At 50.4% G+C, this 14,060-nt stretch overlaps 1 protein-coding gene across 2 annotated transcripts in view; it reads left to right on the top strand.

Moving 5' to 3' along the window:
- DPP8 (dipeptidyl peptidase 8) overlaps positions 1-14,060 on the top strand; it is a 127,203-nt gene that overhangs the window by 35,664 nt on the left and 77,479 nt on the right. For both annotated transcript variants that reach the window (XM_075346035.1, XM_075346034.1), the window contains exons 5-7: positions 5,514-5,682; positions 13,376-13,486; positions 13,589-13,717. In XM_075346035.1, coding sequence (XP_075202150.1) covers positions 5,514-5,682; positions 13,376-13,486; positions 13,589-13,717 — 409 coding nt within the window. The remainder of the gene's footprint in view (positions 1-5,513; positions 5,683-13,375; positions 13,487-13,588; positions 13,718-14,060) is intronic.

The following is a 14,060-nucleotide window of genomic DNA, read 5'->3' as shown; positions in this document are numbered from 1 at the left end:
CAAAGAAGGACGGATCATTCCGTCCCGTTCTGGACCTCAAACTGCTCAACAGGCATGTGAGCACCAGAAGGTTTCGGATGGAATCTCTCCGCTCGGTCATCGCTTCGATGTCACAAGGAGACTTCCTAGCATCAATCGACATCAAGGATGCTTATCTCCATGTGCCGATCGCACCCGAACATCAACGCTTCCTGCGTTTCGCCATCGGGGACGAACACCTTCAGTTTGTGGCGCTGCCTTTCGGCCTGGCGACAGCCCCACGGGTCTTCACCAAAGTCATGGCATCCGTTGTGGCGGTCCTACACTCTCAGGGCCACTCGGTGATCCCTTACTTAGACTATCTCCTAGTCAGTCAGGGCACCCTCCCGGGTGGCGTGTCAACACAGCCTGACCGTCGCTCTGGCGACTCTCCAGCAGTTCGGGTGGCTCATCAACTTCCCAAAGTCCAAGTTGACACCGACCCAATCACTGACTTACCTCGGGATGGAGTTTCATACACAGTCAGCGGTAGTCAAGCTACCGCTGGACAAACAGCTTTCGCTGCAGACAGGGGTGCAATCTCTTCTTCGGGGTCAGTCTCACCCCTTGAGGCGCCTCATGCACTTCCTGGGGAAGATGGTGGCAGCAATGGAGGCAGTGCCCTTCGCGCAGTTCCATCTGCGCCCACTCCAATGGGACATTCTCCGCAAATGGGACAGGAGGTCGACGTCCCTCGACAGGAACGTCTCTCTTTCCCTTGCAGCCAAAACCTCTCTTCAGTGGTGGCTTCTTCCCACTTCTCTATCGCAGGGAAAATCCTTTCTGCCCCCATCCTGGGCGGTGGTCACGACGGACGCGAGCCTGTCAGGGTGGGGAGCGGTTTTTCTCCACCACAGGGCTCAGGGAACCTGGACTCCGATAGTCTTCCCTTCAGATCAATGTTCTGGAGATAAGGGCAGTGTATCTAGCCCTATTGGCGTTCCATAGGTGGCTGGAAGGCAGGCAGATCCGCATACAGTCGGACAACGCCACGGCGGTCGCGTACATCAACCACCAGGGCGGCACGCGCAGCCGTCAAGCCTTCCAGGAAGTCCGGCGGATTCTGCTGTGGGCGGAAGCCACAGCCTCCACCATCTCCGCAGTTCACATCCCGGGCGTAGAAAACTGGGAAGCAGATTTTCTCAGTCGTCAGGGCATGGATGCGGGGGAATGGTCTCTTCACCCAGACGTGTTTCGAGAGATCTGTCGCCGCTGGGGAACGCCGGACATCGATCTCATGGCGTCACGGCACAACAACAAGGTCCCGGCCTTCATGGCACGGTCTCAAGATCACAGAGCTCTGGCGGCGGAAGCGTTAGTTCAGGATTGGTCGCAGTTTCGACTCCCTTATGTGTTTCCTCCTCTGGCGATGTTGCCCAGAGTGTTACGCAAGATCAGATCCGACTGTCGTCGCGCCATTCTCGTCGCTCCAGATTGGCCGAGGCGGTCGTGGTACCCGGATCTGTGGCATCTCACGGTGGGTCAGCCGTGGGCGCTTCCAGACCGCACAGACCTGCTGTCACAAGGGCCGTTTTTCCATCTGAATTCTGCGGCCCTCAACCTGACTGTGTGGCCATTGAGTCCTGGCTCCTAGCGTCGGCGGGGTTATCTCAAGATGTCATTGCCACTATGAGACAGGCCAGGAAACCAACGTCCGCCAAGATCTATTACAGGTCGTGGCGGATCTTCTTGTCCTGGTGCTCTGATAAGGGTTTTACTCCCTGGCCTTTTGCCTTACCCATTTTTCTTTCATTCCTTCAATCCGGAATGGACAAGGGTTTGTCACTGGGCTCTCTCAAGGGACAAGTATCGGCGCTCTCAGTATTTTTTCAAAAGCGCCTGGCAAGGCTTCCGCAGGTCCGCACGTTCCTGCAGGGAGTTTGCCACATAGTCCCACCTTACAAGCGTCCGCTGGAACCCTGGGACCTTAACAGGGTGCTAATGGCTCTTCAGAAACCACCTTTCGAACCGCTGCGGGATGTCTCTTTATCACGTCTTTCGCAGAAGGTGGCATTTCTTGTGGCAATTACCTCACTCCGAAGAGTGTCGGAGCTTGCAGCGCTGTCATGCAAAGCCCCCTTCCTGGTTTTTCACCAGGATAAGGTGGTTCTGCGTCCTGTCCCGGAATTTCTCCCTAAGGTGGTATCTCCTTTTCATCTCAATCAGGATATCTCCTTACCGTCATTTTGTCCTCATCCAGTTCACCAATGTGAAAAGGATTTGCATTCATTAGATCTGGTGAGAGCACTCCGGCTCTACGTGTCTCGCACGGCGCCCCTGCGCCGTTCAGATGCGCTCTTTGTCCTGGTCGCTGGCCAGCGTAAGGGTTCGCAGGCTTCCAAGTCAACTTTGGCTCGGTGGATCAAGGAACCGATTCTTGAAGCCTACCGTTCTTCGGGGCTTCCTCTTCCTTCGGGGCTGAAAGCCCATTCTACCAGAGCCGTGGGTGCGTCCTGGGCATTGCGACACCGGGCTACGGCTCAGCAGGTGTGTCAGGCAGCTACCTGGTCTAGTCTGCACACCTTCACAAAACACTATCAAGTGCATACCTATGCTTCGGCAGATGCCAGTCTAGGTAGGCGAGTCCTTCAGGCGGCGATTGCCCACCTGTAGGAAGGGGCCATTTTCGGCTCTCTTTTATTGAGGTATTCTTTTACCCACCCAGGGACTGCTTTTGGACGTCCCATTTGTCTGGGTCTCCCAATGGAGCGACAAAGAAGAAGGGAATTTTGTTTACTTACCGTAAATTCCTTTTCTTCTAGCTCCTATTGGGAGACCCAGCACCCGCCCCTGTTCCCTTCGGGCTGGTTGTTCTTTTGTGTACACATGTTGTTCATGTTGAATTGTTTTTTTGGTTATGGTTTCAGTTCTCCGAACATCCTTCGGATTGAATTTACCCCAGATCAATTTATAAGTTTCCTCCTTCCTGCTTTTGCACCAAAACTGAGGAGCCCGTGATGCACGGGAGGGTGTATAGGCAGAGGGGAGGGGTTACACTTTTCAGTGTAATACTTTGTGTGGCCTCCGGAGGCAGAAGCTATACACCCATTTGTCTGGGTCTCCCAATAGGAGCTAGAAGAAAAGGAATTTACGGTAATTAAACAAAATTCCCTTCTTTTCGGGATCTATGGCTCAGTGACAGCTTATTTTTTGCGACTCGAGCTGACGTTTTTAGCGGTAACATTTTTGCGCAGATGCTACGTTTTGATCGCCTGTTATTGCATTTTGCGCAAAAGTTGTGGCGACAAAAACGTCATTTTGGCGTTTGGAATTTTTTTTGCCGCTACGCCGTTTACTGATCAGATTAATTGATTTTATATTTTGATCGGGCGTTTCTGAACGCGGCGATACCAAATGTGTGTATTTTTTATTTTTTTAACCCTTTAATTTTCAATGGGGCGAAAGGGGGGTGATTTGAACTTTTTAGGGTGTTTTTTTTTTTTTTTTTTTGTTAGTCCCCCTAGGGGGCTATAGTGCAGAGCGATCGGATTGCTGATCTTTATCTGCTGATCACAGCAGATACGTGCACTTCCTGCTTCCCTGGCCTCCGTACAAAGCGAAAGTGGTTCATGGCTAGCACAGGAGTCATCACATGACCCTGTGCTACCATGACCACCACCGGAAGTCACGTGACTTCCAGTATCGGGCGGTAAGTAAAACTTTACCGCGTTCGCGTTTATAATGGCGCTGTCACATATTGACACCGCCATTACAGGGGTTAAATGGCACGAGCAGATAACGATTCTGCTCGTGCCTAGCAGGCACACATCTCAGCTGTGAAAATCAGCTGAGATATGCACCGATCGCGGCATGCTGCTGCCGGCAGACCACGGGCAATAACGTTATGACCGCTAGGACGTAATTTTACTGCCCGCGGTCGTTAAGGGGTTAAATATCCTTGCTTATCAAATGGGAAAGGGACCTGGGATGAGTGTTCACAGAGTGGCTTCACACCTTTCAGTTGCATAGGAAAACCACCCGTTGTATCAATCACCTAGACATGTCTAGAAAGCTACTCTATAGATGGTACTATACACCATATAGATTAAATAAAATAAACTCACAATCCTCAGCTGAGTGTTGGAGATGTAGAGGGCCAGTAGGAACTCTGGTACATACTTGGTGGGAATGTCCTACAATATGCTCCTTTTGGCAACAAATTCAATCACTAATAACCTCTATTATAGGATCTGGGTTTCCGTGGGTTCCAGAAATAGCGTTACTGTCCTTGGGGCTTGATGGATTATCAACGGGAGATGCAGTGCTTATAAGGCTAAGTTCACACATCCTGTGTTTTCAATCCGTCAGGTCCGTCAGCAACGGATCAGTCATTTTCAAGATGTCAACTGATGCAACTGATGTGTTTTTCACAGGATTCCTTTCACAGGAATCCTGTGAAAAAACGGATCAGTTGCGTCCGTTACATCCGCTGTGCGTCCGTTTTTTGACGGATCAGTCATGATCCGTCTGTGTTTGGGACAGCCCAGTGGGCGTGCCAAGCATGCTGGGCATGCTCAGTAGAGCATGACGGAATCCTGCGCTGGATTCCGTTGTAAGACGGATTACGACGGAATCCAGCACCATAGACATGCATTACAAGCTTGACGGATGGCGACGGATTCCTGCGCGGCGCGTTAATTTTGACGGCCCGAAAAACGTTACATTCTGCGTTGCTCCCCGCTCGGCGGTCAGTCAAAAACGACGGACCGCGACGCAGCGGATGCAACGCAGGGTCATCAGTCGCAATCCGTCACTAATAGAAGTCTATGGGGAAATACAGGATTCCTGCAAAATATTTTGCAGGATTCCGTAATTCCTCAAGGCTACGGATTGTGACTGATGCAAAACACAGGATGTGTGAACTTAGCCTAACTCATATTTTGACAATAGTAAGAGCAGGAGTAGCAGCGAAGTGGAAAAACGTGGAAACTCCCTCGCTGGGTGAAATTCACTCCCAAATCCATCAGAATTGTGTTATGGAACAATATGGTGGTGGGCAGATTGACAAATGTGGAACAATTTGAAGTTAACAGGGTGCAGTGGATGGCATATTCTGGGTATTCCTGTAAGTGATAAGTAAGGTAACCAACCCTAGGCATGGAGTGGGGCAGTGGTGAGTGTATGTACCGTATAGACACTAAGATGATATGTTAAGTTTGTTTCATGTTTATTTTTCTTGTCTTGATAATGTGTAAAACAGATTACGGTGGTTGGTCAGTCAAGTCAATGGACCTATCGGTGCTAGTTGTAAAGGCATTGGGGGTTGCTGAATACATGTCTATAGCACTAGAACCATTTGTAGTGAGTGTATTCAACGTTACTTGATTTTGCTGGTTAATGTTTAAGCTTGTAAGCACCTATATGTGATATCGAAACCACATTGTAAATTTTTGTGATAATTATGGTTTTTGTCCAATGTTAATTAAAAATATATATTGAAGCAATGATCTTTATTTTGGTTTCTGAAATATGTGGTCTCCTTTTTTAATCTGTAGAAACAGTCACTGCAACCACAGTTACTGGAAAGCAACTGCCCCAATATTCGCATGGACCCCACTATCTGTCCTGGAGACCCAACCTGGATGGCATTTGTGCACAGCAACGATTTGTGGGTGGCCAATATAGAGACCGGAGACGAGCGCAGGCTGACATTTGTGCACAAAGGTAAATGCCTATTAAGTCTGGAAACATAATGAGGGCATTTCATTAAAGGGCTTCACTACGAGATATTATAAAATAAATACAGATGTAAATAATAAATATTTTCTTCATCGTTCCTTATGGGAGACCCAAACCATGGGTGTATAGCTTCTGCCTCCGGAGGACACCCAAAGTACTACACTCAAACGTGTAGCTCCTCCCTCCTAGCATATACACTCCCTGGTAGCCAGTCCTAGCCAGTTTCAATGCTTTGTGTTCAGGAGGTCACACACACATGCATTCTCTGATTTTTGATTTTTTGGATTTCAAAGTTTTGGAAGAAAAGCGGGTCCCATCTGGACTCCCGGCATGTCCCTTCTCACCCCACTGTGTCGGCGGTGCTGTTAAGGTTGACTTTACAAGGCTGGAGCCTTCACATGCCACGCTCCTTCGCCATCCCTTGGGGCTCTGGTTTGAAGTGGGAGCCATCACTGTTCTCTCTGCTTTGCAGGAGACCGGTCTCCATCCGCAGCCCTGTTCAGGATCCTGTCGGACAGAGCGTTTAACCCCCCCCAGGGACCTGGCACCTGCGTCTCAAAAGCTAAGTATGAGACGTTTTTACCACAGAAAGTGGTCCTTCCAGGGTTCCCTGTACTTTATTTATTGGGGGAGTGTATTATATGTCTGGGGTAACATTTCCGGCCGGTTCTCCAGTTTTCACTGGAGAACCGCGCCGATGGTGCCTGCACGCTGGCCGCATGTTTAAATCTAGGCCCCGGCTTCGCCTGAGGCCTAGTTTCGGTTTCACTCCCCCTGCATGTCAGTCATGCAGAGGGACAGTGTGGCTCCGCCCAGCGGCTGTTCAGCACAGGGAAGGGACAATCCTCACTGAGGAAAGATTCCCTCCCCTGTATGCCTCATTTGCCCGCTCTTAGAGTAGGCCCCGCCCCCTCGCCTCGCTCCGGTCGCCATTTTCTCAGCGTTCTCAGTGTCTGCATAGGCACAGAGATTCCACATTGTGACAAGTGGGGGCCAGGGCTGGGGGACTGGAGGGCACAGAAATGTATGTTAAACGGTCTGGCAGCCACAACCTCCAGTTGTGCAGCTGCTTATATTCTCTGTTTATATACTCTGCTAGGGGTCATTCTGGAGATACATTCCCTCACAGAGCCCCCACTTCTGCAGCATGTCTCACATCAGAGCAAGGCTGCAAGGCTGTTCTTCATACGCACTGCATGTAGACTCGTACTGCCTGTACTGAGCACATAAACACAGTGGTCCCTCAGCCTGGAGGCTAGTCAGTGGCCCCTCCAGCTGCTCCGGGGGTGCTGAGCATGCATTAGCCCCCTTCTCAGGGCGCTTCTGCTGCTACGGCTCGCTCAGCAAGCTCTTAGAGGTCTCTTCATCTGGTTTCAGACCCCGTCCTCCTAAAATGGAGACGCAGGGTCCCCTGTCCTTCCCCGTCCCGCAGCTCTGATTCACGAGCTGACTCACTGGACGAGGAGGATGTCTTTACTGGGGGCTCGGACGCTACTTAATGTACCATTGATCTGTCAGTAGGTGACGCAGATGCTAATGATTTGATTGCGTCCATTATATTTGTACTGGACCTCAATCTGCCTGTATCAGGGGAGTATCCCTCTCTGGCAGAAAGGCATCAGTATACCTTAAGAGAACAAGGAGTGTGTTCCGTACCCACTCCAGTTTTCAGCCCACTGTGACCAAGCCCAGAGCCTGTCCTGACAGACGCTCCCAAAGCGTGGTTCTGATGACTGTTTCCTCCTTCCACCAGAGGTGGTCAAGGAGTGGGCTCATTCACCAAGGGTGGTCCCTCCGGTGTCTAGTATTTCAGCCCGGATAGTTGTATCAGTGGCTGACGGCACCTCTCTAAGGATCCCCCTGTACATTAATTCTGTACTGGACCTCAATCCGCCAGTATCAGAGGAGCAAACTTCTCTGGCAACAGGACACCAGTTTACCTTGCCTAAGAGAATAAGGAGTGTGTTCCTTAACCACTCCAGTTTTCTGGCCACTGTGACCAAGCCCAGGGTCTGCTCTGGCACACGCTTCCCAAAGCGTGGTTCTGATCACAGTTTTCCCCTTCCACCAGCGGTGGTCAAGGAGTGGGCTCATTCACCAAAGGTGGTCCCTCCGGTGTTTAGACTCTCAGCCCGGACGTTGTTTCAGTGGCTGATGGCTCTTCACTTACGGTTTTGCTGTCCGCCAGTTTGTCCTTCTGGCCAAATCTGTATGGAGGCGGCAGGGGCCTCGTTCTCCCCATTTGCAGCAGTGCGGCTTTCAAGCCATCTCTGCTTCTCTAGAGGAGATGCATTCCCTCATAGGGACTCTTTGCCCGAAATGGTTGCCTTAGCTTCCAGACTTCAGTCTTTTCATCCTATACCATGTCTGCCATGCTGGAGGCTCTCACCGCACTGCGGTGGCCTCGGCTAATTTCCTCGCTATCCGCAGGCTCCTGTGGCTTCGGAAGTGGAAGGCGGATGCTTCTAAAGAAGTTCCTTGCTGGGCTCCCTTTTGCTGGGACCAGACTGTTCGGGAACAACTGGATGAAATTATTAAGGAAGCTCCTGGCGGGAAGAGTTTCTTCCATGCCACAAACCTAAACCAGGAAACCTGTCCAGGGCAGGAATCAGTCGAGGTTTCGTTCTTTTTGTTCCTCCATCTGATCGTTCTCTTAGCCCTCGACCTCGCCCACTGGCTCAGCCAAGGATCGTAAACCCAAATGGCGCGCGAGAAGACCGCAGGACATGCTGCCACTAAGTTAGCCTCCTCCTGGCTATCTGGCCACGCCAGCAACGTCCTTGGTCGGTGGCAGGCTCTCCCACTTGGCGACGTATGGTTTTAACACGTCTCCGATCAGTGGGTGCGAGATACCATCTCCCACGGCTACAGGATAGAATTCTATCCAGCCCGCCAAACAGATTTTTTTCTGTCAACTCCCCTCTGCTCCAAGGCCGCCGCCTTCTCACAGGCTGTGGCATTCTTGCAGGCCACTGGAGTAATTGTACCGGTTCCCGACTGGGAACGGTTCTGAGATTTCTGCTTAAATCTATTCCTAGTACCCGAGGAGGGCGGTGCCTTCCGACCTGGATCTCAAGCTTCTCAAGCATGTTCAGGTGCGGCAGTTTCGCATAGAGTCTCTGCGATCAATCATTGACCCAAGGAGATTCCCTAGCATCCATCGACATCAGAGATGCCTATCTGCATGTGCCAATCGCAGTTTCACACCAGCGTTGGCTACGTTTTGCAATCGGAGAGGAACATTTCCAATTCGTGGCTCTTCCCTTTGGGTTAGCCACGGCCCCTCGAGTATTCTCAAGGTCGGGGCAGCTGTGATTGCGGTCCTGCACCTCTAGGGGTTGGCAGTGAATTTTTTGTCCAGGACAGCCTTCTACTCTGGGTTTTCATCCAGTGCAGACTGTTAGCGGAGTGCCTCGCTCACTCTCGCCACTCTCACCAATTCGGGTGGTTTGTCATTCTGTCCAAGTCCACTCTGACTTCGACCCAGAAGTTCACAGACCCAGAGACGCAATTTGAGACTCTGTCGGCACTTGTGAATCTGCCCTTAGTCAAGCAGCACTCCCTCCGCTGGCGGTCGACGTCGTTCCTTCAGGCACCTAATACAGGTGCTGGATCAGATGGTGGTGTCAATGGAAGCATTCCCTTGCCCAGTTCCATCTGCGTCCTCTACGGCTGGATATTTTCCGCTGTTGGAACAGGCGGACTTCCTCCTTCCACGGGGCGGTGGCTTTGCCACAGACCAGGGGCTCATTTCAATGGTGGCATCGTCCCCTCTGTCTCAGGGACGCTCCTTTTTGGCTCCGTCCCGGGTGATCCTCACCAAGATGCTAGTCTATCCGGCTGGGGAGCAGTATATCTCCACCATGGAGCGCAGGGCACTTGGACTCTGTCCGAATCAGCCCTCTGGATCAATGTGCTGGAAATCAGAGCTGTGTTTCTAGCTCTCTAAGCCTTTCACCATCTGTTGGCAGCCAGGCACATTCGAGTCCAGTCAGACAACGCTACAGCGTTTGCCTACATCAACCTCCAGGGCGGGGCACTCAGCCGCCTGGCAATGTTGGAGGTTCATCGCATTCTTCAGTGGACGGAGGACTCCTAGTCCACCATATCCACAGCCCACATCCTAGACGTGGGAAACTGGGAGGCAGATTGTTTCTGCCGTCAAACCGTGGCTCCACGATCCTCAGGTTTTTGCGGCAGACGCACTGGTTCGAGTTTGGTCCCAGCTTCGTCTGTCCTACGTGTTTCACCCTCTAGTTCTTGCCCAGAGTCCTGCGCAAGATCAGAAAGGAGGGCCGTCGGGTCATTCTCATTACTCCAGACTGACCCAGGCAAGCTTGGTACCCTGACCTGCTCCGTCTGTCCGTAGAGGTGCCATAGCATCTCCCGGACTGTCCAAAATCCGTCCTTCCGCCAGAGCCTACGGCTCTCAGTTTGACGGCGTGGCGTTTGAGTCATGGATCTTAATGACTTCTGGTATCCCTCCTGAAGTCATCTCCACTATGACTCGAGCTCGGAAGTATCCTTTGGCCTTTTGGCCTTGCCGTCCCTCCTGTCCCTTCTGCAGTCTGGTCTGCAGCTAGGACTATCCCTCAATTCCCTTAAGGGACAGCTCTCGGCTCTGTCAGTGTTGTGCCAGCGGCGTATCGCCCGGCTGGCCCAGGTGCGCTCCTTCATGCAGGGCGCATCTCACATCATTCTGCCCTACCGGCGGCCCTTGGAGCCCTGGGACCTTAATTCGGTCCTCATAGCTTCTGGAAACCCCCCTTTTGAGCCTCTTAGGGAGGTTTCCTTGTTTAGTCTTTCACAGAAAGTGGTCTTTCTAGTAGCCATGACTTCCCTCAAGGGAGTCTCTGTTTTGGCTGCACTCTCTTCGGAGTCCTCCCTTCATCAAGTCAAGGTGGTTCTCCGTCCGACTCCGGACTTTCTCCCTGAGGTGGTTGCTGCCACCTTAACCGGGGCATTTTCCCTGCCTCCTTTTGTCCGGCTCCTGTTCATCGCTTTGAAAGGGCGTTGAATACTCTGGATCTGGTGCGGGCGCTCCGGATCTATGTGTCTCGCACCGCTGTTCTTAGGCGGCGCATCTCTCTTTTGTGCTGACCACTGGTCAGCGTAAGGGCCTTTCGGCATTTAAGCCGACCCTGGCTCGTTGGTTAGGTCGGCCATTTCCGATACCTACCAGTGTACTCAAGTGCCTCTCCCGCCGGGGATCAAGGCACACTTGACCAGAGCTGTCGGTGCCTCTTAGGCTTTCAGGCACAGGCTACGGCTCACCAGGTCTGTCAGACTGCCACTTGGACTAGTCTGTATACTTTTTCGTAGCACTACCAAGTGCATGCTCTTGCTTCGGCAGATGCGAGCTTGGGCAGACGCATCCTTCGGACGGCTGTCGCCCATTTGTGAAGTTAGGTTTCGCCTACTTCTCAGTTTTTCTGTTTATTCCCGCCCATGGACTGCTTTAGAACGTCCCATGGTTTGGGTCTCCCATAAGGAACGATGAAGAAAAAGAGAATTTTGTTACTTACCGTAAATTCTTTTTCTTATAGTTCCGACATGGGAGACCCAGCACCCTCCCTGTTGCCTGTTGGCAGGTTTCTTGTTCCGTGTGTTATCACCGGCTGTTGTTGTAGACAGAGGTTCCGGTTGTTCCGGGTTTTGCTCTGTCTCTACTTGTGGGTGGATGTCCTCCTTCAGCTTTTGCACTAAACTGGCTAGGACTGGCTACCAGGGGGTGTATATGCTAGGAGGGAGGAGCTACACGTTTGAGTGTAGTACTTTTTGTGTCCTCCGGAGGCAGAAGCTATACACCCATGGTTTGGGTCTCCCATGTCGGAACTATAAGAAAAAGAATTTACGGTAAGTAACAAAATTCTCTTTTTTCTAAATACCTATATTTAGCAAAATAGTTTGCTGTAAGCGGGCTTCACATCAGCGGTATTCTGCCGCAATGCTAGATCCGTAACAAATGCGGTACAGTTCAATATAGTTTAAATGGAATCGCGGCAAGATAAGGTCACATGCGGCCGCATGTATTGAACTGTACCGCATTTGTGACGAATCCGGCATTGCGGCAGAATACCGCTGATGTGAAGCCTGCCTTATCTAGTGCAATCTGTCAAGATTTTAAAGATGGCAACTGCCATCTATATCATTGTGCAGCCCATCCTAGAGTTCAGAAAACATATGCAGTAGGATGGGCTGTATGAAGCACGAGACACACATTAAAACGATCTGGCTGACTAAGATGAATGTTCATTCTCGTCAGGAAAGGGATTTATCTTCTCCATTCTGCTTAGTGTCCTATCAGGTTGACTGACCCGAGGAATGCGAATTCACAATGCCTGACAGGACATATGAAATCTAGGACTGGTTGTGATTGATGGCAGTTGCCATCTTTAAAATCCTGATACAGTTCACTAGATAAAGCATACATGTGTGCTAAAGAAAGTTATTTAGAAAAATGTTTTATATTTAAATGTCTATGATATTTCTTGGAGAACCCCAGTGAGACTGGCATTTTATACACCAGTCTTGTTTTAGAAAGCCTGCAGTATTATGATTCAAATCCCTCTTAATAACCTTTATGGATCTTTTGGGCTGTCCATGTGTCAGAACATGAAATGTAACTCAGCTCAGAGCTGGCACAGATTTTGGCTATAATGTACACTATTGTACATACAGTATGTTGTGATGCGATGCACACCCCCTTTCTAAGGCTAGTTTCACACTTGCGTTGAACGGTATCCGTTGCATTGCGTTGTGTGACGGATGCAACGGATGTGTTGCATATAGTGGCGCAACGGATGCTGCAAAACAACGGAATCAGTTTTTTTTTTTTTTGTTTTTTTTTTTACAGTTTTACCGGCGGCAGACTATTGTGAATGATCAGCTGATCGCTCCCTGCAGCCGGCCGCCGGGTGATCAGCTGATCGCTCCCTGCAGCCGGCCGCCGGGTGATCAGCTGATCGCTCCCTGCAGCCGGCGGGCGGGCGCTCAGCTGAGCGCTGTCACTTGCCGGCGGTCGGGCATGCCGGCGGGCGGGCGCTCAGCTGAGCGCTGTCACTTGCCGGCGGCCGGGCATGCCGGCGGGCGGGCGCTCAGCTGAGCGCTGTCACTTGCCGACGGCCGGGCGCTCAGCTGAACGTTCGGCCACCGCAAGCCAAAATAAAGTTTGTGATTTAAAAAAAAAACAAAACACAGAAGCATGCGCAGTGAAATCCAGAGGATTCCGCTGCTCAAAACAACGTTACATGGGAAGCAACGCAGATCCTTTTGGTACAATCCGTCAACCATACAAGTCTATGGGAAACAGCGGAATCCGTTAATTGATTCCGCTGGTTTCCAAAAGGGCGGATTGTAACGGAAGGAAAACAACGCAAGTGTGAAAGTACCCTAAGCCCCACTTAGCTTAAAGAAAAGCGCTTCCCGAAAAAGGGCAAGAATTTACAACATATTTGCAAAAATACCATTTACAATAAATTTTATGATTATTTTTTTTTCTTAACACCTCAAATCCTGGCGTAGAGGGGATGATTATTTCATCTCATGAAGTGTAATCGTACTGCTACCAGACTGAGGACTGGGCTTCTATTCAGTTGTTAGTGGGGATAATAGTGCTTAGGCTTGGACTGTTCTGCACCAGAAATGCAGCAGATAAAATTATTTATATTTACAACAGACTTGGTTGGAGTGGAAGAAGATTCCCGTTCCGCTGGAGTAGCCTCCTTTGTGTTACAGGAGGAGTTTGATCGCTACACTGGGTACTGGTGGTGTCCCCGCAACGAGACAAGTAAGGACTGCGTCACTAAATGGCATCCTGTGTGTCTTCTGATCATACCTTTGGGGGAATGCAGTTGTTACGAGCTTGTCTGTTTTTGTCTGTATGCCGCAGCTCCATCGGGCGGTCAGATACTGCGCATCCTCTATGAAGAAAATGACGAATCTGAAGTTGAGATAATCCATGTGACATCCCCCATGCTGGAAACTCGGAGGACAGATTCCTTTAGGTACCCCAAAGCTGGTAAGCGTTATGCTTGATTTTTTTTTTTCACTGTAAGAGATTGATCGCACATTGTGTATTTGCTTCATATTCTATTGCAGAAAGTCCCATTCATAAGAAACAACTGAGTGGAACTGATTCTGATTTGCGGAGAGTTCTGCAGCATAGTAAATCACATGTTGGTGCTGTTTTTGGCATTTTGGGGTTGCACCCTTGGACTATGTCCACACAGCACAAACACCAAATGTTAAAACGTCTTAAAAAATGTTGTTTCTGCTCTGAAGATTAAGCGAAAAACTGTGTGTACGTTACCTTAGGGAGCATTTCAGGTTTATTATTAAATGTGGTTTACTTTTATGGGTCA

This window comes from Anomaloglossus baeobatrachus, chromosome 4 (genome assembly GCF_048569485.1).
Source record: "Anomaloglossus baeobatrachus isolate aAnoBae1 chromosome 4, aAnoBae1.hap1, whole genome shotgun sequence".
Classification (NCBI taxonomy): domain Eukaryota; kingdom Metazoa; phylum Chordata; class Amphibia; order Anura; family Aromobatidae; genus Anomaloglossus; species Anomaloglossus baeobatrachus.
The sequence above is the reverse complement of the archived record's forward strand: the minus strand, read 5'-3'. Positions and strand labels throughout refer to the sequence as shown.